Source organism: Maniola hyperantus, chromosome 2 (assembly GCF_902806685.2).
Source record: "Maniola hyperantus chromosome 2, iAphHyp1.2, whole genome shotgun sequence".
Classification (NCBI taxonomy): Eukaryota; Metazoa; Arthropoda; class Insecta; order Lepidoptera; family Nymphalidae; genus Maniola; species Maniola hyperantus.
Window position 1 is genome coordinate 6,085,532 of NC_048537.1, and position 25,255 is coordinate 6,110,786.

The 25,255-nt window shown below is 36.8% G+C and overlaps 1 protein-coding gene across 1 annotated transcript; it reads right to left on the reverse strand.

Annotated features, from left to right (window-relative positions):
* Positions 1-3,974: 3,974 nt before the first annotated feature.
* Positions 3,975-8,952, reverse strand: LOC117989473 (ciliary microtubule associated protein 1A-like). Its single transcript, XM_034976847.2, has 5 exons — positions 8,808-8,952; positions 7,884-8,015; positions 7,014-7,233; positions 4,645-4,837; positions 3,975-4,100 (listed from the first exon to the last, which is right to left on the reverse strand). The coding sequence occupies exons 1-5, from the start codon at positions 8,938-8,940 to the stop codon at positions 3,975-3,977; spliced, it is 804 nt and encodes a 267-aa protein (XP_034832738.1). The 5' UTR covers positions 8,941-8,952.
* Between the last annotated feature and the right edge of the window lie 16,303 nt (positions 8,953-25,255).

A 25,255-nucleotide genomic window follows, 5' to 3' on the forward strand; every position in this document is an offset into this window, starting at 1 on the left:
TAATTTGCATATATTATCAGATAAACAAATTAAACTCTACTGACCACTTTAAACTTTTGTCCAACATCTGCATAATTAATAAATTTACAATATTATCACAAAGGTAGCATCATGAGTGAACAAGCTTATTAATAATTCCGAATACCTTATGCTTAATTTATAACCATTCGTACACATTCACTTCCAAACTCGGTTGTGTTTAAACAAGCATGCAATATCAAACTTTATTGTTAAATAGTATTAAGGTCAAATCCGATCGCCCAATTTTTCAGCGTTAGAAATACTGTACTTTTCATGCAGTAAATATTTTATGAGTATACCTCTCTTCTACAAACATAAGCCTTTTCGGTAAACCGGCTTATACACTTGGCGTTATTTTGTTGAATGGATTAGCCTGTAACTTGTTAAGAATATTCTTTGTAAACGGGAATATACACACATGAAAAATTTAAATCATGCTACGTTGAGGTAAACATCGGCAAGAATATAAGTATATTTAGTATTTATTTTCATACAAACTGAGAGAAATATATTACATTTAAGCCTTGAGGCATTGGGTAGGCCTGTAAGTACTCGAAGGAGAGCTTTGGTATATACTTCTCAAGTGTTTATTTAAAAATATTACTATAAAACAACATTCTATAAAAGTAGCCAATCTTTCTGCATTATGTTCCTCATTATATAGGTTAAAATTTAAAACAGTTTAGAAACTTAGACTAATAAGGATATGTTGAAAGAAGAAGAGAAGGTTATCCTACATACAAAAACGTGCTAGAATAGCCGCGAGCGTTTTTATGGAAATTACAGACTGCACAAAATATTTGGGGGCAGCAATACAACACAACGCACAGGATTTCGTTGGTATTTTCGACGAGCGACGTTTACAGCAACGGTATGGAAATCGCAGCACGTCTTTACGTATGAGTCCTGTAGCTGTTGTCATTCATCTTTGTAAAACTCGTAATAACAACATATCCAAAAAACCCGGTAAAGTGCGAGTTGGACTCGCACACGTATGGTTTCGTAACATCATACAAGAACTTTAATCATTCTTGTGATGTAACCACAAATTCCCGGTTGACGGATTTTGCCCTTTACTTGTGCAATAATAAAACATTGCTAACTGCCCGTGATTCTAGGTCAACGGTCCTATAGGTTTTGATTCCCTTAACGGGTCTTGATAGACACTAGGTACAGACAGACAATAATTAAGTGATTCTATAAGGGTTCCTTTTTCATTTTGAGGTACGGAATCCTAAAAACCGTTGGCAAAACGTATGTCATGCTGAGTAATAATAAAAATTAGCCCATACACCACCGAACTCTATTTTTTTATTATTATTATTCAGATACAAGTTAGACGTTGACTGCAATCTCACCTGGTGGTAAGTGATGATGCAGCCTAAGATGGAAGCGGGCTAACCTGGAAGGGGTATCCTTTAAACCTTTGGTTTCCACACGGCATCGTACCGGGACGCTAAATCACTTGGCAGCACGGCTTTGCCGGTAGGGTGGTCGCTAGTCACTGCTGAAGCCTCCCACCAGACCAGACCAGATCAGAAATATAGAAATTATAAAATTCCAAATCCCTGCAGGGAATCGAACCTGGGACCCTCCTACCACTAATAAGACCACAGCGCTTACCACTGCGCCAGGGAGGTCGTCAATGTCGTCTGTCGTGTCGTGCGCGATGGTCTGTGCATTTGGACGAAAACTTTTATACTTGACGTAATAGCACTTATCATAATCATAAACATAATAGTATTCCACGGTAATGGTGGTATATTAAAGGTAAATGACGAAAACAGCCTGAATAGCTTCGGTGGCGTATTTCTGTAAACACATGTAATAGGGATGATTGTGCGATAGAATTAACATAATGTTTGTCGTCGTTACATTCGCTCCACTAAACAGAATATTTAATAATATATGCGGTTGGAGATAGCTGATAAGTCGGGCAGTTAAATGAGATTGGATTTTAGGGGTTTCTATAAATTCGACTCGGTCTGCATATAAAATAAGCTTCCCTGTTCACTTTTACTCTCTTTTTCTCTTTATTGTAAATGTTTTTGAATCAAATAAATAAAAAAATAAAATTATAAATTCTTGCTCATTAAGCTCATTTCTACTTAAACTTTTAAACTTCAAGGGTGTCTGGCAGGTGGTTGCCACGACTCTTAAATTGTCTGGCAATGCATGACGTGATTTGAAATACTATTACACTTTATACTTTGACGTAAAATTTTTACTCCTTTTTTACCTGTTATCTCCCAAAGCCACTATAATCCAAACTTCATAGTCGCTGATCTTTTGGGATTGTTTTTTGATGATTCTTCCCTGTTGATTGGGGACAAAACGCAGAGAAACTTTCAACTTTTATAAAATAACGAAGGTCTGCAGCTCCCCGCTGGCTCTCTCTCTATAACGTAGACGCCCACTAAAGAAATGATTTTCAGACATTCCAACCCTAAAATCACGCGGAGTCATGGGAAAAATCTTATACTGAATAAAAGTACGGCTCAGTACTAAGCTATGTGTATACTTTTATACAATTTTTAATTTCCGTCAACATAATACGAACGTTACCGAGCGGAAATCGAATGGTGCGGTGGTGAATAGTGTAGTGATAAAATGTAGTACTTTCAATAATGTTTCGATTTATAAAGTGAGCAGGTATCTATAATATATTCTGTAATATATATTATAAATATATATATTACATTAGAGTAGTATATGCCCACGATTTCATCTTCGTGGTATTAAATCACAAGGTATTCTATGTCCATCTCTAGGGTGCAAGCTTTGTCGGGCATATTCCGACAAACAAATGAGTTTAGCCGATCATACATGTATAGAGAGAAAGCCAGCGCGTGCCAGACCTTCGTTGTAACTAAGTTAGATAGTAGTAGATCATAAAATTTTAAAATATCACTCATGAATCAATCAACATCACTACAATAATTTCGTGCAGTTTGGTTTAGGAATAGCAGTTGAGCCACAAAAAAGTATTCAGAAAGACACTTTTACATTTTGCAATAATAGTATGGATGGTGCATAGTGACGCGCCACGGTGCGGTGCAGCGAGTTCGTTGTGTAGGCGCGAAAAAAAATATTTAACATTTCATAGTCAAAAAAAAATACTAATGAAATGTTAAATAAAGTTAAAATATGTTAAAATATGACAAAAGCCGATTTTTTTATAAAAGTAGGTTTATCTATGAAAATCATTAAAGCCCAGAAATGATAAACGGAAACTGTAGGAAATACTCTTTGATCACAGCCTGATACAAAATTTTCGTAAAGATTAATAACCATTTAAATTATTATAATGACAAATCTTTTATAACAAATTCAAGAAGACCCTAATAAGTCTTAAGATTCTTTGATCTTATGATAAAAAGTTTCCGAAAGCGAACAATGCTGATTGTGTAAAAAATTTTTAAGGGTTTCTATAAATATCAGCGCCAAAAATCGCTGGGTAACTTGACACTATTTAATTTCAAAATTGCTTTATTTTATGCTATAATTAACTATTATAATAGTATTACCGAATCCTGGCACGTTTGCAGTACTCACATAAACGCAATTTTACTATACAGCAAATCAAATCTGGAAAATCAAAGAGTTCCCACGGGATTTTTAAAAAGCCTAATTCCACGCGGACTAAATCGCGGGCATCAGCTAGTAATATTATATTTGTACCTATAGTACGCAACAGGTTGTAACGCCCCGCCGCCCCGCACACCCATACAGCCCTCACGCTAACCCGGTGCGGGCGAGCGCGGGTAGCGTGCGAGTGTGCGGGGCGTCCCCCCGCCTCATACCCTGATTGCCATCTCAACTTGTAGTGGACTATACTACTACTAGCCATACCTACTTTTAAAAAAAAGAGTCAACTAGGATCATTAATATTAATAAAATGCAATGCTTGGAATAAAATGAAATTTATTTAATAAAATAAGTAAATCATAACGTTAGTTCTCTCCGCTGATAACAACGCTAAGCTCTGGTGGTTTAAGATATTCGTGCGCACGACCGATGTAGAGAGAGTGACGTATACCAAACGAAGGAGCCGGTACACTCGGTTTGGTGTACATAAACTGAAATAAATTGTAATTATCAGTACCTACTAATATTATAAATGCGAAAGTGTGTCTGTCTGTATGTCTGTGTGCTAGCTTTTTACGGCCCAGCGGTTTAACCGATTTTGATGAAATTTGGTACAGAGGTAGCTTACTCGTACATCCCGGGGAAGATAATAGGCTACTTTTACCCCGAAACATAAAAGAGTCCCACGGGATTTTTAAAAACCTAAATCCACTCGGACGAAGTCGTGGGCATCATCTAGTTTATGATAAGTTGTAGAATGTATATAAGATGTAGAAGCGGTGATAGTGTAGTAGTTAAGAAGGCCGCTTTCTTTTCGGGAGGTCGGGGATTTGATCGGAGTTATGTGCATTTGAAGCAATTAAATATCGCTTGCTCGTCGGTTTATTAAAAACAGCCGTACCCCTTCCAGGTTAGCCCGCTTCCATCTTAGACTGCATCGTCACTTACCACCGGGTGAGATTGCAGTCATGGGCTACTTGTATCTGAATAAAATAAAAAATAAAAAGTTGTTAATTTCAATGCAGTTCAGAATACCTTTTTCTCACAATAGGTATTCGGAGCCGGCTTCTGTGGTTCTCTCAAGCTCTTGTAGGGTGCACCGAAAGAGAAAGCAGGCTTAGTTCTTTGAACGTAATTGAAGTTTGGACTATAGTCCCCGGGGCTTGTTATCGTGGTGCGAGCTCGTAACGCTGGGACTGCGTTGCCAAAGGTGTAGGCTGGTGGACATCTGAAAACAATACGATGTATGAGGAAACGAAACATCTTTCATTTATGAAACGAAACAATACAATAAAACGTGGTAGATGCAATTTGGCGATTCAAAACTGCTTGTAAAAGTTTAATTGAATAAAAAATATTTTTATTTTATTTTTATTTTTAACTAGCTTATGCTCGCGACTTCGTCCGCGTGGACTACACAAATTTCAACCCCTATTTCACCCCCTTAGGGGTTGAATTTACAAAAATCCTCTCTTAGCGGATACCTACGTCGTCATAACTATCTGCATGCCAAATTTCAGCCCGATCCGTACAGTAGTTTGAGCTGTGCGTTGATAGATCAGTCAGTCAGTCAGTCACCTTTCCCTTTTATATATTTAGATAATAATAATAATAATAATAAATACACTTTATTTGCACAACCACAAGAAGGATTACATTAAAGAATAAAAAACACAGACAGAAGGAAGATACAAAAGGCGGCCTTATCGCTAATTAGCGATCTCTACCAGCAACCTTGAAGATTGGAAAGTATAAGGAAAATTAGATTGCAGGTGGTGTGTAATATACTAATAAACATACATTCAAATAACTGATACATACTAATACATAAATCACTAATACATGTATTAAATAATATGTATAATACCAATATACTAATAAAATAGACTAATATATACTCCATAATCGTACTTAAAGAGAAACAAATATGATTGTCGTCTTCAGTTTGTAAGATAATGATTCTTCACTGCAGTTTTAAAGGAGTCTAGTGACTTTGATTTCCGTATGGTCAATGGTAGTGCATTCCAAAGTTCAACAGCTCGCACAGTGAATGAGTTGCCATAGAATTTCGTTTTATGACTCGGCGTTTCTAACATTAAGGTTCGGCAGGATCTTATGTCGGTTTGCACTTCAAGAAAACTAAACTTCTCCTTGAGGTAAGGGGGAGTTTTTAAGTGATATAGCACACAGTACAGAAGAGAAAGTACATGCAAATCCCGGCGACGGCGAATAGGGAGCCATTTGAGCTTTTGACGAAATTCAGATACATGGTCATATTTGCGCAAACCAAATATGAACCGAATGGCAAGATTTTGGAGTCGCTCAAGCTTGTTAAGTTGGTCCTCAGTCAAGTTGAGATAGCTTGCGTCCGCATAATCGAGAATAGAGAGAAGGAGAGAATGTGCCAACATAACTTTGGTTGGAATTGGCAAGAGATAACGCAACCGTCGCAAAGAACTCATCGTCGCAAATGTTCTTCTGCTCAACTTTTTTAGATGTACAGACCAGGACAGTTGTTGATCTAAGTGGATACCTAGGTCTTTAACAGAGTCAGGGTAAGGAATAACAACGCCATTAAAGAGGATCGGAGAAAGGCCTTGCAAGTTAACTTTTGCAATGTATCCTGCACTGCCAATAACAATAGCCTGAGATTTTGCAGGATTAACGCGTAGCCCAAACTGTCTGCTCCAATCAGCAACTGCAGCTAAATCATTATTAATAACGCAAACAGCAGAATCGAGATCTTCTAGAGTTGCAGAGCGATAAATTTGGATATCATCTGCATACATGTGGTAGAGAGAAGAGATATGAGAAGTTACGGAATTTATGAAAATGGCAAAGAGTAAAGGAGACAACACGCCACCCTGAGGTACCCCAGCCGTAACATCACACCATGACGAGACAACCTCGTCGATTTGGATGCGCTGACGACGGCCGGACGGACGATAATAGTATAGTATTAGTGGAATAGTAGTAGTTATAAGAGGCGTAATAATCTAGTGGATAGGACATCCGTCTCTTATTCAGGAGCTCTGGCGTTCGATCCCTGGCACACCTTTAACTTTTCAGAGTTATGTGAGTTTTAAAACAATTAAATCAGTGCTTTAACGATGAAAGAAAATATTGTAAGGAAAATGCATGTCTGAGCGTTCTCCATAATGTTCTTAAAGGTGTGTGAAGTCTGCCAATTCACACTTGACCAGGGCTGCGACCTATGCCCTAAGCCCTTCTCATTCTTAGAGGAAACCTGTTCTCGTAGTGGCTGGTGATGTTCATCATGATGATGATGAACATTAGTTTTACGAAAAGAGAAAGAGATAGGTCAAGAGAAAATTGCAGGAGATGTAGTAGAGAGTAGTGAGTTGCATTATAGCTTAGTGTATTTATGTAATAAGGTACTTTACTTCTTTCCTGGCTGGTCTGGTAAATACATATTAGGCGATGGTGTCCACTGGTCCCAGGGTTGATAAGGCGGTCGTGCTGGCGGCCGCATGGAGAACGCCGGTTGACGCTTGAACTGTATCGAGGCACGAGGAACGTATGCCGCCGGCCCTGGCGTTATGGTTCTTTCTCCTGGAGTCTCAATTTTGGGCGATACTACTCCAAGTTTTATTTTGTGCGGACCTTTCAATGTTAAAAAGATTACGTAGCTACAACCCACAGACCTATAGACGCCTAATAGCCGGACATCCCCGATCGCCAAGTTTAGGCAGTTGTTTAGCATAAAAGTTGGCCCACGCCCATTTGGTACCCTAATTCCACACACTGTCTTGATTACGTGACTTTTGAGCCCACCCATCACAACAAAGCATTTTCCGCTGTCCCCCGCCAACATTTTACGATTTTGTTTTCATGCTAAACCTTGTATATGCGAACTCTTGAGGTTGAATTCTCTGTGTAAAACCAGTGATATGATGTTAATAAGTCAATGGCTAAAACCGAAGAAATATTACCTACTTAAGTATAACTAAATTCTGAGTTTCTCTACATCATCTCTACGTGATCAAATCAGAAAGAGAAGATCCATAGAAGAATTATAATAACAGATATAGCTCGGCGAACCAATAAACATTGATGTCACATGGCGCTCGATTGGCCACTTGGCGTCGGAAACCGCAGTGAGCGACTTGGCAGACATTGGCCATTAGGTGGATAGAAGACGTCATCAAAGGGTGACATGGAACTGTGGCATAAGCTGATGGTGTTGTTGGAAACAAGAAATCTATGTCATCTAAGGCAGCTGTATACGATGACGACAAATTTTTTAAGCTTACCTTTAGCTCCCATTCCCCAGGTATCAAGAATAGGGGCTGTAGATTTTAGTACCGGCTTAGTCAAATTGATGGGTGTTCGATGACCAAACGTATATGCAGGTGAACGTTTTATATGAGAATACCCATTTCCACCTGATAAATAAAGCAAAATTTCATTTTTAAGCTAAATTTTTTAGAAGATGTATTATTGTGTAAATACATATCAAAACCGTACCGTAGCTTAGTGGTCAGGGCGCGATCCCGACGCTCTGACCGAGACACGGGTTCGATTTCTGCCGGACCGCAATTTTTGATATGTATTTAAAATTATTTAGAAATCTACAAGAAGTGGAAACAGCCGACAAGAAACTCAGCAGTTGCTCTTTTCAAATCATAAAAGGTTACAGTATGTGACATTATGTAACACTCAGCGGGCGATGGAGCTATGCTTGGAGTTTCTCTACGTGATCAAATCAGAAATGAAGAGATCCGTAGGAGAACTAGAGTAACCGACATAGCTCAGTTGCGAAGCTGAAGTGGCAATGGGCAGGGCACATAGTTCGTACAACCGATAGATGTTGGGGTGCCACGGTGCTGGAATGGCGACCTCGTACCGGAAGACGCAGCGTTGGAAAACCCTCCACTAGGTGGACGGACGACATCAGACGAGTCGCAGGGAGCCGCTGGATCCAGGCGGAGCAAGACCGTGGCGTGTGGAAGTCCCTACAAGAGAACTATGTCCAGCTGTGGACGTCTATTGGTTGATGATGTTGATGATGATGTAACATTATAGTGCACCATCTTGTGGGCAACTGAATACTCGGCCAGTTGCTTCCACATAACTTTGTCTCGACTTAATAAGTAAGTGTGTTTTGAGACAACGTGCATGTACCTACTTACTTTACCAAATTTACAGGATGTAAATAATAAAGAATTAACGCTCACAAATAATTTCTGGTGTATCATATTGCATTGGACCAGGACCCTGCACTTCTCCAATTACTTGCCCACGAGGTCGAGTTGGTTTTGCAGGAACCTGCTTTATCATTTTTGCTCTACACTCCCAACTCCACGGCATTTTGAAAAAAGCCTGTTGTAGGTCACAGCAAAAATACGTAAATAATAAATAAATTATTTATTCAAAAAAGAGCATGGAGCGGAACCTCAAGCGGAACGTTTTCTTTCAATAACCACAGAGTAAATCAAAATTAATAACATTGTTAACATAGTATTGTCACACCACTGTCACACCGATGCGACGTCTATTAAATATTACTTAGGTTCACGCTGGACTTCCAATTGCCTACCTGTTTTGAAGCAACTTGCTTTTCGGCATTTTGGTGCTGATAGCAGCAGTGAGGAGCTAAATGTTAGTGATGAGGGGTCAGTCAACTTAGTGTCACGCAAAATGTCAATTTTAGTTCCCCGTACACTCGGTGGGGCTCTTCGAATTGACACAAAAAATAACTCTCATTTTGTATGGCACACGTCTTCCGGCGTACTTGTATTGTAATGTCCATTTCAGTGTTTTAGTACCAATCATAGATAAACTAATATGACGGGGCCCAAGAGAATATAAAGATGGCGGGTCAAGCCGCCTGGAGGTGCCTTCGCGCCTTTGTGAGTTATGGACAAGTATTTTCATAATTATGTAGATAATTTACGTTTCGTAATTGTACGAGTAAAATAATAAATTGACTGCAAGATAAAAACAAACAAGTCTTCACTAAGTGAATATTTTCTATCCGCCACTTTTCATATAAATTATTCTATAACTCTCCGTAAGAACGTCGACATTTTCTCTTTCCCAATTCAATTAGACCGTCGCCTTCTGATCTATAATGTAGGATGTTTATAAAGTTTCAAAACAGCTGTCTCTCTTCATTTTCTTCATTACATATTATTTCATTTGCTTTTTCTATCTTTTTTCTGTCGTCTTTCCTTTTTATAAAAAGTTTGTTATCCTTGTAACTTTTACCTGAGCCTTCACTCACATGAAAAATATTCTAGTTTGTGAAAAATACGAAAATTAAATATTCAAACATTGGCTAGGTAGTAGATACCGCTCGTAATATCTGCAGCATTTTACGATTGTTTTCTGCATAATTAAATTCAATATAGTAGATTGAACTAACATTATACCTATGATATCAAATTAACAAGCGAAAGGTTGTTATTGTATTAATTGTAATCATATGGCCGGTCCTGACTCAGAAAGTCATATCTACTCATATATAATTTAAATAAGCTTCCAGATAAAAGCAGTTTGTAAATTAAGTAACCTAACAGTGGGGCAAGATATTATGTATACGAATTAATGACCAAGATCTAAATTAATTACCTAAATGCAACTGAAGTGAAGAAAAACATCGTGAAGAAACCTGCATGCCTGAGAGTGTTCCATAATGTTCTCAAAGGTGTGTGAAGTCTGCTAATCCGCACTTTGCCAGCGTGGTAGACAATAGCCAAAACCCTTTTCAGTCTTAGAGGAGACCCGTGCTCTGTAGTGAGCCAGCGATGGGTTGATCTTGATGATGATGATGTTGAACCGCCGCTGCTGAGCTCTACAAATATTTTTTCTCAATCTGAGCACGCACCCTGTATAAGCTTGCTTGTATAAGATGTTTTGCCGTGCTGCACAAAATGGTTGTGAGTAACCAGCGTCAAATCAATACGATTGCTATTAACTAAGGGCCGGTTGTTTCAACAAATTTTGACGGACACGTAACCTTTAAATATGGCGCTAACGAACGTAAGAAAAGAAAAAGCGTTGATTCAGCATCTATTAGCGCTAACGTTCGTTAAAAAGTTACGTTTACGTTAACCAGTGCTGGCGCCATTGGTGATCGTCAAATCAGTTCGTAACTTCATACTTCTTACAAACGGATTTTTTTTTTTTTTTTTTTTAACCTGATGTTAAGTGATTACCGCCGCCCATGAACATTTGCAGCACCAGAGGAGCCGCCGATGCGTTGCCGGCCTTTTAGGAATTATTTCCTAAAAGGCCGGCAACGCATCGATTCGATTTATTTTATATTAGGAATATTTACAAATTATAATGGAATCAATTGAATTCAATGCTTTTAATCGTAGTTTTTTTGAGGATGAAAGAGAATTTTTAAAAAAGAAAAAGTGTTTAAAATGCGATGTAGCATTATCAATAACTATATAATTGAATATAAAATGAAATAAAAAAGGATACGGAAAAGTAAGTTAATTTTTAGGGTTAGTTTCGTAACCAGAATAACAATGACGAACAGTTTTTTGTACAACGAAGCAACGCTCTTAAATTAACAGATGTTAAAATTTGTCTACGTCTGTTAAATTTTAACGAACGTATCTTACGAAGACCAATGGTTTGAAACAACCGGCCCTAAGTGGTGCAACCTTTCAACAAGACCTAACATTTTTTAGCTTTATTTAAGGTGTCATTTTGTTTAGTATGGGTGGAAAACACACGGAAAAAGTTTCTGTCCCTCTCCTGTCTATACTAAATGACACATCTTCTGTCTGCGCAACCTATACTTATAAGCTTGCCAAGCTACAGAAATTTTTTGTGACTGACCGGTATCAGATCAATAAGTTTAATGATATCAAACCGTATAACACCCGAAAATTACTAATGAGCGTGGCCACCATTTTAGTGACGTCAGCACTAGACTGAAGTTTCGAGCAACCTGTACAAATTTTTTTGCTGATGGTCTATTTTTATTTCGGCTGACGTGAAAATGACGTCATTTCGATGTTAATGAGACATGGTTCCAGCGCAATAGCAATTTGCGGGACTTATAAAACGTATCTAAGTGGTGCAGTCTTTCAGTATAATATGTTTTAGCTCTACGTAGTTTTCTATACGCATCTAAGAAGATTTCCACGGACGTATTATTTTAAAGCATAATATAGACTTTCATGCAATTGAAAAGGAACAAAGGGTAGAAGGACGTAGGTTTAATGAAGACAAAACGACGCAATCATTCCTAGCTGGCGTCGCTCCAGTTTTCAGTTTTCTCTGCGAATAAGTTCTCAGCACCTACATATTAATTGAGAGTTCCACAATTACAACCCCTATCGTAAAACTAAAATAAAAACTATTGAAAAATTAATTAAAAGGCAAGATGTTACTTATAGCGTAGCGTAGACTTATAAAGCAATTAACGTGGAAATCAAAATTAGTTTCAGAAAAGACATTAATTTCAAAGTCATGGACAGCTCAATTTCTTTTTTTTGAATAGGCATTGTAAAAGGGAAATGTCAAAGCTTAATAAAAGGAGAAATCAAACAAATAAAATCTAAATGATTTCCACGGTACAGGAAATTGAACTGCACCGGATATCGTCGCAAGGGAAGGGCGTACGACAAAAAAATAGGTTCCAGTCGAGGTGCGCCATTTTATTGTACCTACTGTAAAGGACCAAAGAATAAAACTCTGGCACAACTTATTATAAACACATTGAAATATTCATATACTCAATATTATAAAGAAAATGAGCGAATTTTGGTAGGGTAATTGGGTATTTGACTCCAAAATATACTATTATATCGTAAAATACCCAATTCTCCCGAACCACTGCACCAATATGTCTTTGAAAAATTCTTTCACCATTTAGAAGGTACATTATTCCAGATGGGTATATACATATGGTCTGTAATATTATGTTGTACAACTGCAATGGGTAAAGTCGGTGGGCCACAGTAGACTATATGCATCCTCAAGAGAGACAGTCACTCAGTTAATCGGGTGGGTATATGGGCGGGCGGGCGGACAGGCGGTCGCTCTGGCAGTCAAGTGGTCGTGCGTGCAAATAGAATTCATGTTCCGTACCTGAAGGATAGCAACGGGATCCTATTACTGAGACGCTGTCCGTCCGCGTGTCTGTCAGCGGGCTGTATCTCGAGAACGATAATAGTAGAGAAAAAAATCAAAATAGCCGCCATGATTTTTTTTTTTTAAAAGTGTTATTCCTTGCACGATGGTATACGGAACCCTACGTGTGCACATCCGACTTACACTTGACTGGTTTTTATCAATAAGTATAGAAATGTGTATAAATGTATATAAAAAATATGTATGAGAATTGTTTCATGTTACTTAATGAACGAGTCGTTTCTTTGTTCAATTGCGAGAAGCTGTGAAGACATCTTATATTGAACAAGTTGGAGAAGTCGAAGATAATAATAGCGCATTGTCAGTCTTTTAATTAATCACGTGATCGTATGTTGCTCTTCGTGGCTTGGGGAAGAGCAAAACGAGCAATGCATTACCTCTTTTTCTAAAGTTATTTTTAATCTTCAGTTTAGATAAGGCTGGTACTGTACTTAAATGAAATGAATCACGTAGGACAGCATATTGTGCCACTCATGATATTAAGTCAAGACTCTATCACTTAAACTTGGGTGCTTTGGGTTTTCCCTTAAATAAAGAAACTTATTATTATTAAACTAAACACTAGACCATGGGTGTGGGAAATGGATCTATTATAACGTATTTGCACTAGAGACTACAAAGTACTTGTCACAATATGTTGTCAGGTGCTTGTAATAATAAGTTTAAGAACCTTCGTTTGCGAACCTGAATCGCACTTGACTGATTTTTTAAATAAAGTAGCCATGACAATTTAATTGCTTAAAACGTACGTAACTCCGAAAATTTGGTGGTGGAGGTCCAAAGCGCACGCACCTCTTCGACCCCGGACAGAAGACCGACGTTTTATTAACCAATAGGCTGTCACCACTTTTCTGTTTATTTATAGGTACTTACCAAAGTTTATTAGTGATAGTTCATTCTAGAAGTGCAGCAGTGGTTTTCTAATTGAGGTTAAACTTCATCGTGTCCGAGCTAGCTAATAAACTAATCACAGTAACGTAGGCGAGTGACAGTTTAGACTACGTACCGACCGGCCTCTGCCGCTGTTCTGAATATTCAACAAAGTTATTACCAGCTGAAACCGTTGCTACGGCCATTTCATTGCTTGAGATTTATTAGGATCTCAATGTGAATGACGGGATGTAGAATTACTGAAGTTTCTTTTGTTACTTATATTATTACAGTTGTGTTCATTCTCTGTGACGTATTCTCATTCCTGAGCACCGTGACCTTTTTCTATTTATCAGCTAATAATTTATAATCATTCTTTTTATAATCATTATTTCAGGGAAAAACAAAATCAATCCTTCAGGATGAATCAGATGCCAAATAGCAATTTTTAGTACTGCTTAAACAAGTAGCTAGTAGCAGTAGCTGTTGCAGTAGGGTAGGAGTAGTAGGTAACTTAAACTAAAATTTACCAAACCAAACCAGTATTGATTATTCTTTTTTCAAATAGGTATTTCATAAAACTTTTATCATTTAAGTACTAAACCACCAATAAAGCTATGTACGTTCTTTCACTAATACCTCGGTATTGCAATTGGTATTCCCCTTTTTGGTCGTAAATCCGTGGGGTTTATTCATTTTATTCGATTAAGGGAAGCCTTGACGCCAGCACTGCCGCGCGGTCGTAGCACTGGAGCGAGCTACGCCATAGAGATGAGCTACGGCTTATGTAGGTATAGGTATTATATTATTACTTTATCTATGTCATAGTGAAGTCAGTTGGTACTTTTACAAGTTGTAGTTTTAAATAAAACTTGCTTATTTGAAAAAGAGCATGGAAATGGTTATAACTCTTATTCCAAAAATTAAAATAATTTGAGTTTTGTTATCCGAATAGTGCAGAAATTGTACACATATAATATAATTATACTTTCAAAGCGAGAGTGAATAGGCCTCTTCTTTAAGCAAACGTGCTCCAATCTAGATCTCATCATTGCTTTTTTAAGCATGATCGTCGTCAAACGCAAGCCCATACGCAATTTAAAAAAAAGTACTTAATGCATAAAGGTCGTTGAGGCTGTAATTATATTTTTATTAACATAACATCGAAACAAAAAACGAAACGAAAACAATTAGTAAATGTCTTCTCAAGTCTAGAAATGAGTCTCAATGGCTTCGCTGTTAACAAGCAAATCCACTTAATTTAATGAATCGTTTGACTTTTTAACAATGCCCTCTCGTTTTATCTGTCTCCCTAATTAATTAATCCTAAAGATAACTTTTGTGTAAGCTTCTTTTTGTACAATATCTATGGTTAACTATTTGTTTGTTATGAAAGAAAAAATAGCTAAAGAACTGTACAAATTTTCTTTCAATCGGGAACCACATACCTACACGTTCTACGACAAAATAACGATTAAAAAATTACAAACGATAGAAGAAATATCTTGGAGACAAACATGGGTTACTTACTTACTAAATACCTAAGATTATTTTAAAGACCTAAAAATGCACACATACGAAGTCACGAGCGACCTCATCTAGTCTTTAATAATAATAATCTAAATTATGGTATGAGATATGTTTATATATCTTGCTCCAAATTCTAGCAACATAGCTTCACAGTGCTCACGATATCTTACACATAATTCGCACAAGAAATTGCCACTTGAGCATTTCTCTACGTCTCGGAAGATGGTAGGAAAAACTGCTCGCTACGCTGCTTACACAATTTATGGCGATAGTTGGTCTAACACTGATCCCGTTACAGCTATTAAGAGCCCACCTAATGTTATAATTACACCTTAATATAGGTACCTGCTGGCAATTATTTAACACCAGGAGATTTATTGCGAATTAAACATAGAACATCGAATGAACATTTCGGAAAAACGCTAATTGAAAAATATCTCATCATGTTTCCGTTGAAATATAGTAATGGAGGTATCTACTGAATAAATAAACAATATTTAAATATTTGATACTACTTAGTGCCCGCGAGTTCATCCGCGTAAATATCGGTTTTTAAAATCCCGTTGGAACTCTTGGATTTTCCGGCATGAAAAATAACCTATAATCCAAGCAAGCTATCTCTGTACCAAATGGATGACGCCTGCGATTTATTGGGTGTGGATTTAGGTTTTCAAAACCCTTGTGGTAACTTTGATATTTCCTTCCTAGGTATGCACGTAGATACTAATTTCAAAATCTAATAAATTTATGGACCGTGAAAAAATAGCAGACAGACAGGCACACTTTCGCATTTATAACAATTATGTATACTTATGGATAAAAATATGCTGATCATGTTTTACACTACCTAGTGTAAAATATGATCAGCATAAATACCTTTCATGTAGACACCCAAAATAAATATAATTATTATTATGCCAGTGGTGGCTTCCCACTGCGCTGCGTCATGCACTACACGCAATATTGTATAGACCCACAATACTAGTATTATTATCAATGATTATAATAATATTATCTCTTCTGCAATACAAATTAATATTGTATTTTAAATTATTTTATTAATACTATCAAAACTACATGTCAGTATTAAACTGAATCACGTCATATGCATTGAAACGAAAATTGAGTATAATAATAATTATTGTCATGGAATACACATAATTAAAATCGTAGCCCATTAATAATATTTTTGTCATTCAATTTGTAAGGCGCACGGTGTTTATTTTAATATATATTTAATAATTTATTTTACGCTTGAAGCATTTCTATTTTAAGCCAAATTATGAGCCAGCTTCGCGCGTGAGTAAACTATGTAAGAAACTATATATTTATAAATTTGCAAGAAATTAATGTAATACGAAACGTTGATTAGCGTTGATTAATTAAACACATGACGCATCTTGCTCGTGAGTATTTCCCGCCCGTAAATGGTGATTGCAAAAGCATGCTCTCACGCTCGACTTGAAGCGAGAGCACTCATAAGTATACAAAAAGAAGGCGGTAAAAAAACATCAAGATCACTTTATCTGTAAAAGCACTTAAGCCCCCGTCTTCAGGTCACATCGCCGCTCAACAACTACAAATTGAATTTCAAAGTTATTCGCAAGTTGTGAAGTCATGATTGCAGTAAGGTCGTTGTGACTTGTTGTTCTATAACTTGCTGGTTGCACTTGGAAACCTGGCAGATCGAGATGCATTTGATTATTTGTAACGAAACGTGAATGTCACTGATATTTAGAAGTTCAGGAAAAATTTTTTTTATGTCAGAAAGTAGCATAATCGTAGTGGTACCTATAGATATACATATATGATTCATCTCCAGCGAACGCTATAACATATCTCTGAAACCACACATCTCTGAAACCACACCCCCGACACTTCATACAAGCAACTGATTCAATTTCTTATTACTACTACCTGAACACCAACCTGTCCGCACACGATTTGCGTGTGTGTGTGTGTGCGTGTGTGTGTGTGCGTGTGTGTGTGTGCGTGTGTGTGAGAGAGTGTGTGTGCGTGCGTGTGTGTGTGTGTGTGTGTGTGTGTGTGTGTGTGCGTGCGTGTGTGTGTGTACGTGTGTGTGTGCGTGTGTGTAATGGTAATGCCGAGGCCTGAGTAAAGTCAACGGAGCAAGGCAAGGAAAAGGACAATGCCTGCGAGGCAGTGCCATTAGCCGTGCCATTACGTTGCAGGTGACGATAAATTCGCAGGTAAGAGAGTATTGCTTCTTTATGCATTAATAGTTAGTGTAACTGTGATGGTACAACCTGAGTAAAACTTCTCATGTTAACGTTAACTATACGTAAGTTTTAAGAGAATAGTTATGAAACCAAATTTTTTTGTCACCAAATTTTTATTATACCCATTATTTAAAATTTAAATTATCGAAAATATCGATGACTTTATTTCAATGCTCGATATTCAATACTTCTGGTCCCAGTGCAGTGTACACAAAAAGTACTTTGGAAAGTAACACTGTTGATTTTTAAATTTGTGCCCAATCTACGAGTAGGTAGCGCCAGAGTGGCACGATTGCTGCGCCGCAGAACTATAAATTGAATTTCTAAGTTATTCGCAAGTTGTGAAGGCATGATTGGAGTGGGGTAGCAAGTTGTTGTTCTCTGCCGGTGAATCGGTGATTGCGGTCGCTCTCTTTAACTTTTGGTAACGAGAAATGAATGAAATTTTCAAATAAACCCCTAAAAACTGCTAAAAGGGGGTTAAACAGGGAATGAAAGTTCGTATAAAAGTCTGTAATTTTCAAGTTATATCTATAAAATTGGTATTTGGGCTATCGTGCACAAATGGAGAAGCACGTGTTTAAGGATTTTTGGAAATTCCACCCCCTCATCGATTTTAGAAAATTCTACACGAGCGAAGCCGGGGCGGGTAACCTGATATTAATATAATATAAAAAGTTCCTGACTCACTGTGTGTCTCATGAACGCCCAGCCCAACCCGTGGACCTAGAAAAACGAAATTTTCACACACAGAACTTTTCAATTGCGCAGAGGTTTATTTTATAATGTACTTAGACTTTAGGCTGAAATTCCCACTGGAGTGAATGTGTGGGTGGTTACTAGTTTAAAAAATAAAATAAAATGAGTACTAATGGATCTTTATTGTATCTATTTTTAAAATACTAGAGTTAAAATATAATTAAGTTCTTGTTAAATAAGTTATTAAGCAAAATTCGATTGCCTTGGGAATTACCTAATTATTACCTACTAGTATTTTGTTATTTATGTTTCGCCTGTTTGTTTGCCGTTTACATATAGGGGAGCTACCCTAAAAAAATATTTATCACAATTTTATTTCACCACTTTGTCGGCGTGATTAATATTTATACTAATGCCAAGCTACAGATTTCTAGCACTAAAAGTATCTGAGATTAACCGAGGACGGACGGACGGACTGACATGGCGAAACTATAAGGGTTCCTTGCTTACTACGAAACCCTAAAAATGATCATTTGAGTTCGTTTTGTTTGACTAACAGAGCTCTAAGCAAAAAATTAATACCCTGTGCTAATTGCATATAGGTAAACATTATTGAATTTTAAAAAATTGTTTTGTGTAACCTTCTAAAATCTTTGTTATGAATTAAATAACAGTTCGAATAAAACGTACATCATTTTCGAGCTACACAACACCAGTTTTTTTTGAATAATGTGAATAGACATAACAGCGAAACGGAAATAAAACGGCTAAAATACGCGGAACTCCCCATTACCACTCACTGTTGAAACAAACAGCCAATATCCGATTCAATTTGCACAAAGGTGATAAATTGTGAGCGTAAAATAGAAATACTGAGTTGTCATGACATCGTCACCAAATCCTTATTCAATGTGTGGACGTGTTTACGACATTGAGTGATTTACCTACATGCAGCCTCATTGCACGGAGTCTATTGATCAATGATTTATACGTTTTATTTGGGATGTACTTTACATTATTTCTATTTTTAACCGACTTCCAAAATGGAGGTGGTTCTCAATTCAGCCCGTTTTTTTCGACATTTTTTATGTATGTACATCGATTTTTTCCAGGTTTCTGGACCGATTTGTAATTTTTTTTAATCAACAGAGGCTGTTTCGGTGGTGGTCCCATAAAAAATTCTGCATCCAACTCCTCAAACCTGATGCTGCAGGGTTACTGCCCGTCTAACTGCGAAATCGATTAACAAACAACTACGTTATTAGAAATAAATAACAGCGTATAACTGCCTAAATTGCGTGAAGGTAATAAATTGTGAGCCTAAATATGAATACGCAGTTGTCACCAAATACTTAATCATTCAATAATAGCATTTCCACACACCTACAGGGTTTATTGCTCAATACATTCGCAATCAACATAATATTATATGACACGGGAAATGAGTATGTCAGAGATTTCGCCCTAGGGATATCACGATATCCCGAAAGAAGGTGAATACCTATTGATTAATTAATTTCACTAAACAAATCTACTTAGTAATTCTGATAAGACCCCAATCGAGAAAGGTATCATCATTGGCCTTCTAAAGGGTTTTCTTAAAAACGTATTAAAAATTAATTCGTCTATTGAAAAAAAGGTATAAGAGCCCACACGTCCAAATTGGAGTCAGACAATAGCTGTGCTGCTGCAATGTGCACACTGCCTATAGTTACGGGTATATAAAAGCAAAAGGATAATAAATAGCAAAAATTTGTCATCCAAAAAGGCGTACAGAACTTCACATCAAAGAAGATAGATGGGCGAGAGACGCGCGTCCCGCGGGCGATATTTTTCACCCGCCATGGAAATTACTATTAGGTAGATCATGCTGAATAATTTATGTCGCAAAGTTACTAACGTAAAATTAAGAAATCTTTTTTGGAAAATATTTATCTTGTGTTGCAATGTGATCTATAAGCTATAATCGTTGTCGTCATGAACTGATAGACGTCTAGAACTGGATATCATAGTTCTCTTGCAGGGACTTCCACTTGCCATGATCTTGCGTCGCCTGAAATCTAAATCGGAGGGATTTTAGGTGGTGCTGCCACTCGTTTGATGTCCACCTAGCAATAGTTAAATTATAACAATATGCTTCTCTAGCGAATTAGGGAAATTCACCTTTCACCTAATGATACCTTTAAGTATAAAGATGCGTGAACTTGTATAAAATACTCAGTTGTTTCTAATGAATATGCTATGCCAGAAAATATAAAAGACAACGCACTAATTACTTAATATAAAATTATCACGATCCATCTAACTCGAACTTATCTTTGCAGAGATGAAGGGGGAAGAAAACTTAGATTAGAATAATTCGTTTTGCTTACAAAAGGAAACGTTTTTATGATCTTTTATTGCGAGTGTCGCCTTGATAATGAACGGCGCGGTCATTTATTTTATCCTTTGTTTGTCAACAAAGAAAATAAACAAATTATACAATTTGAAACACCGATTCACCCCGTTCAAATTTCGTACGAAACAATTAAAACTTAAATAACAGCTTTGTTTTTGAATACTTATTTCTGTATAATTTATCATTTTGTTGTTTGGATTCTTGATTTGAATTTTGAGAGCTTAGTAAAACGTGTCCACTATCAATAAAACTTGCAGAAGTCAGTCTGCAATAAATTACGGAAATTAATTTCCACTGGAAAAACTTGCTGCGAATATTTACCTACACAGTGCAAGTGACTTGCTAAATTTGACTTCTGCCAGTTTTATTGCCAGTAGAGGCAAAGAGAATTACTACATTATATCAGTGGCAATCCTCTACAAAATTGCCTTGATTTAAGCAGAACTTTTTGTCCTGTAGCAAACTGGCACTGGACTTATATTATTTTTAGAGGGAAACTTTTTGCCTGATGCTTGACTGATGACTCTATGGTAAGATACCTAACTTAATTCATAGATCTATACAAGGTAAGGTAACATTATAAATGTGAAAATGTGTGTCTGCTAGCCTTTCACGGCCCATCTGTATCGATTTTGACGAAAACATGGAGACAGACATATGCTACTTGTTATATCGAAAACTCAATGAGTTCATCATCTAGTGTACAATATTATACATACATATGCTTTGCAAAGCCATCCCTTATTAGCTATAGCTGTTTATATTATGCTCTACTAAAGACTATACGAGTATAAATAGGTATGCGCCAACAACCAAAATTTATAACAATAATCTATCTGTAATATGTCGATGTCGACTGGAATGTTGTTATTTGGCAATACGACCGTACATTTTTTGACAAATATAACAACGTTGCTAACGACCGGTTACGGATAGATTTAATTTTGGTCATAAAGGAACTCAAAACCACGCCTAGCAGTAGATCTTAAGAAAAGCTTTTTATACGGATAACACATTGAACAACTCTCTCATTTTTAATTATGTTGCGAAACTGTATAAAGCTTATGAATTTTGAGCGTCAATTTCAACCTCATTTGCATTACGCTACAAGATGAAGTTTTAATTAGGTTTTTTTCATTGGTGCGTCCGACCACTTTCCCGCTCGCGTGAAAACGAAGCATTAACTCGCCCTCAGAGGCCCGTGTTACCACGATAATTGCTACTATTAACTTCACCTCCTACACTCGAAAATAAACCTTATGTTTATGGAATATAAATCATATTTTATCTAGCAACTAACTGATTTATATTTTTAAGGTGTAGCTTATGTCACATATTTTTCCTTTAATATTTTTTTTTCTCTTGATTTTTATGAAATTTTTCAGATTTAATAGAGTTAATTCTGAAGTTTTATGGTTTCCATAAAAAGCCGATTGGTATGCGCTGTACTTTGTGAGAGGAGACTGCTTAAACTTTACATAGACGATAGACACGTAAATTAGGCCATTCTAGGAGGTAATATTATAAATACGAAAGTGTGTCTATCTGTCGGTTTGGTCGGTCCGCTAAGTTTTCACGACCCATCCGTTTGATTAATTTTGTGCGTTATCTTGGACAGACACGACACTATCAACCTTCTATTTCACTGTCTACTAGACTAGGTAGGTAGGTATTTATCCCGTGTTTTTGAAATTTAACCAACTTAATAACCAATCTATCTGAAATCTATCGATAAGTTACCTACTAGTTTTTTGACAAATAACAATGTCGCTAGTTAGCGATCACAGCGGCTGATTAGAGATAGATTGATTACTTCCTGCTGATAATTTTGGCCGTAGAGACTACATCGTCACCGTCAAGGGAGAGAGAGAATTTAAAAAAGAACAGACAATCGAACTCAACTGAGACTCGATAAAAGTTCTCACAGCCGGTAGCGCCATTGAATATCTTACAAGTTAAACTCTTGCCGACGGGAAATGGCCGCCGTTGTAGTTTATACTGCGCTGTTGGTTTTCAATGATTAAGTTTACGTTCCCCGAGCGACTGCTTCCATTGATTCCTGTTTATCGAAGCAAGGCAAATAACAACGGAGCCTTGGTATTCCAGGAGTGGCTTTATTGAGACCTGAATACATAAAGATTGTACAATAATACTCTTGTGTACTGTCTCGACATTTATTTTATTGCGAATTGTATAGTTGGATAAATAGCTATAGTTAAAAAGTATCACGAGGTAGGTACCTATAGCATTAAGAATAATCTATCTAAATATTCAAAACGAAAAGGTGACTGACTGACTGACTGACTGATCTATCAACGCACAGCTCAAACTACTAGATGGATCGGGCTGAAATTTGGCATGATGCAGTCTAGACGGTAGCGCGCTAACTTGGTAGTTTATTAAATCAATACACCAATTAGGTTAAACCGATTAGGTTTCTAATCATCATCATACGGAACGCTCAATCTCTTGGCGGTGTGACTTTATCGATAGTCAAACAGTCGGCAGGCGAAGAGTTATTATTTCACGAGTAACATGCTATTTTTATTCCATTCAGGAGTTGTATCAATAGGTATAGCACAACGTTGATGAATCTGTTAGTCATATAATGGCAAGTCTCTTTGTGGGCAGGTATCACAATTCATAGCAGGAATAGATCTGGAATAAACCTGTTCGCGGATTACAGCAAGAGCTGCAATACACCCTCAGTGCAATATTATTCATACGGTTCTTTGTACATATCATTCACGCACATTGCGCACCTACGCGTGCGTTCAGGTTACATCCTTGCGTGCGGTAGCCACTTTGTACCATCCAAGCCTCCCAATGCAGTTGCATGCAGCTCTTGCCGCTATGAGCCTAATGTGTAATCAACTGGACACAACAAACCGGCGGTGGACCAATCACGTCACCTGAACAGAGAGCCGACAATCAATCGTTATACGCAAAGCCCAGATTTACATTACATTGCAGGATTAACGGACTTGATTGTTTCCACGCCTGTATAGCTTTCGTTATTCGTTAGATTTTCATTGATAGAAAAATAATTTAACTAAAAAATCCAAAAGGAAAAGCTGACTGGCTGATCTATCAACGCACAGCTCAGACGGATCGGGCTGACAGAAAGTGTGAACTGTGGCCCTACCGCGGTTGTTTGACAGCTACAATGTCACGATCGCAATCATCTCTGATTGGTTAATGCTCGCTCACTATTGGCCACAATGCATTGCTGCAACAAGAATCGCACAAATTCAGGCAATCACTACAATCGACCTGCTTTAAAAATGATATAAACATCTTTCATCCTCCTGCATAGGAGGTAGTACCTACTCAGTTTAGGCACAGGATAATTCGAAAGCAAATATTTTATGGTAATTCTGCTGCATAACGATCGATTTGCTCGTGTTTAGGCAAACATTTCGGGTAAGCACAGGGACAATTTTCGAAGTTTACTTTAATTATACTGACATCATTTGCGTACAATGTTCACGTGAGCGATGGGAATATTGCAGATGTAATGTGTGACCCAAGGCACTTGCACAATACAAGCACTTATAATGTAACGCACGGTAGAATTAAGCACGCACTGAAGCAACAGTCTTGTCTTATTTGGGCCTGCATTACCACATGGCGACCCTGCCAGTCGGTGTGCGCGCGACGCCACCATGCGCGTGCACCGGCTGGGCACCGAAATTAGAAATATAAAAATTTGAAAATGGAGAATTTAAAATTGAATGTTTTTTTTAAATGATCCACTGTATGAGAATGAGAACTATGGAATAAATAATATAAATAATACCAGGCTATGGAAAAATATGGACATGATATATAAAAGAAGGAAAAAAAATTCGTCATAAAACGTCACTTAAATAAAATTTTATATAATTCCTGAAGAAGATTACAGGCGGCGAAAAATGGGGCGTCATAACTATAAATATGGAATCATAGAAGATATTAAAAAGTGTAAAGTGTTTTCCGAAGTTTTTCTAAAATTGTGTTTTTTTATGTGCAGACAAGTTTTAGACCGTACACATGAGTGAACAATTTAAATAATTAGAGACTGGTAAAAATTAAGGTGTTTTAGACATAACACTAAATGTAATTTTTTTAACGGTGTCCAGATATAAATTTGGTTAATTTATTTTGTAACACAACTATTTTTTCTTGTATTGACTGCATTATTTGACCTGACTGTTGACTTTACTTCGCACAGTGACTTCGCATGGTTTTATATTAAAATGTGTTTTTTCAGCTTAATTTTTTTTTACAAAATACATGCTGTAATGAAATCTTGGTCCAGTGTAAGCAGTAATTTAGGTATGTAATTTTGACTCTGAATTTTGTTTTATTTTTCCATATTAATTAATTGATTTTAGGTAGGTATCTTTTAACTTAAAGCGATGCTTTAAGAATTTGCGATAGTTATTAATTTATTTCTAGAGTTCAATTAAGTAATTATTTATTTGAAAAGATTTTCGAAAATCGGTGATTTTCGTTACGAGTCAATTTTTAGAAATTATAGATTTCAGTTATTAAATTTACTCTCATTTACAGTTTGTCTAACTTTTAAACTTAATAGTGGTTAATAGTTTTCATTTATTTTACAAAATTATTAGTAGGAAAGTACTATTTTATAGCAGTAAAAGTTCAGATAAGTTTACGGAATAGATTTATAACTTGGATTTTAGATTTTATTAAAAGCATTTTTTAACATAGAAATCATTCTTTAGGTATGATATTAGGTATCAAGAACTTTGTGTTGCAACTTTTT

What these genes read in the sequence shown, in the direction of transcription:
- LOC117989473 (XM_034976847.2), bottom strand. Translation starts at nt 8,940, where the DNA reads ATGCCGTGGAGTTGGGAGTGTAGAGCAAAAATGATAAAGCAGGTTCCT. An exon ending in TGATACACCAGAAATTATTT is followed by an intron (nt 8,016 to 8,807) that starts GTGAGCGTTAAT and finishes TTTATTTATCAG; the next exon opens with GTGGAAATGGGTATTCTCAT. An exon ending in CTGGGGAATGGGAGCTAAAG is followed by an intron (nt 7,234 to 7,883) that starts GTAAGCTTAAAA and finishes TAACATTGAAAG; the next exon opens with GTCCGCACAAAATAAAACTT.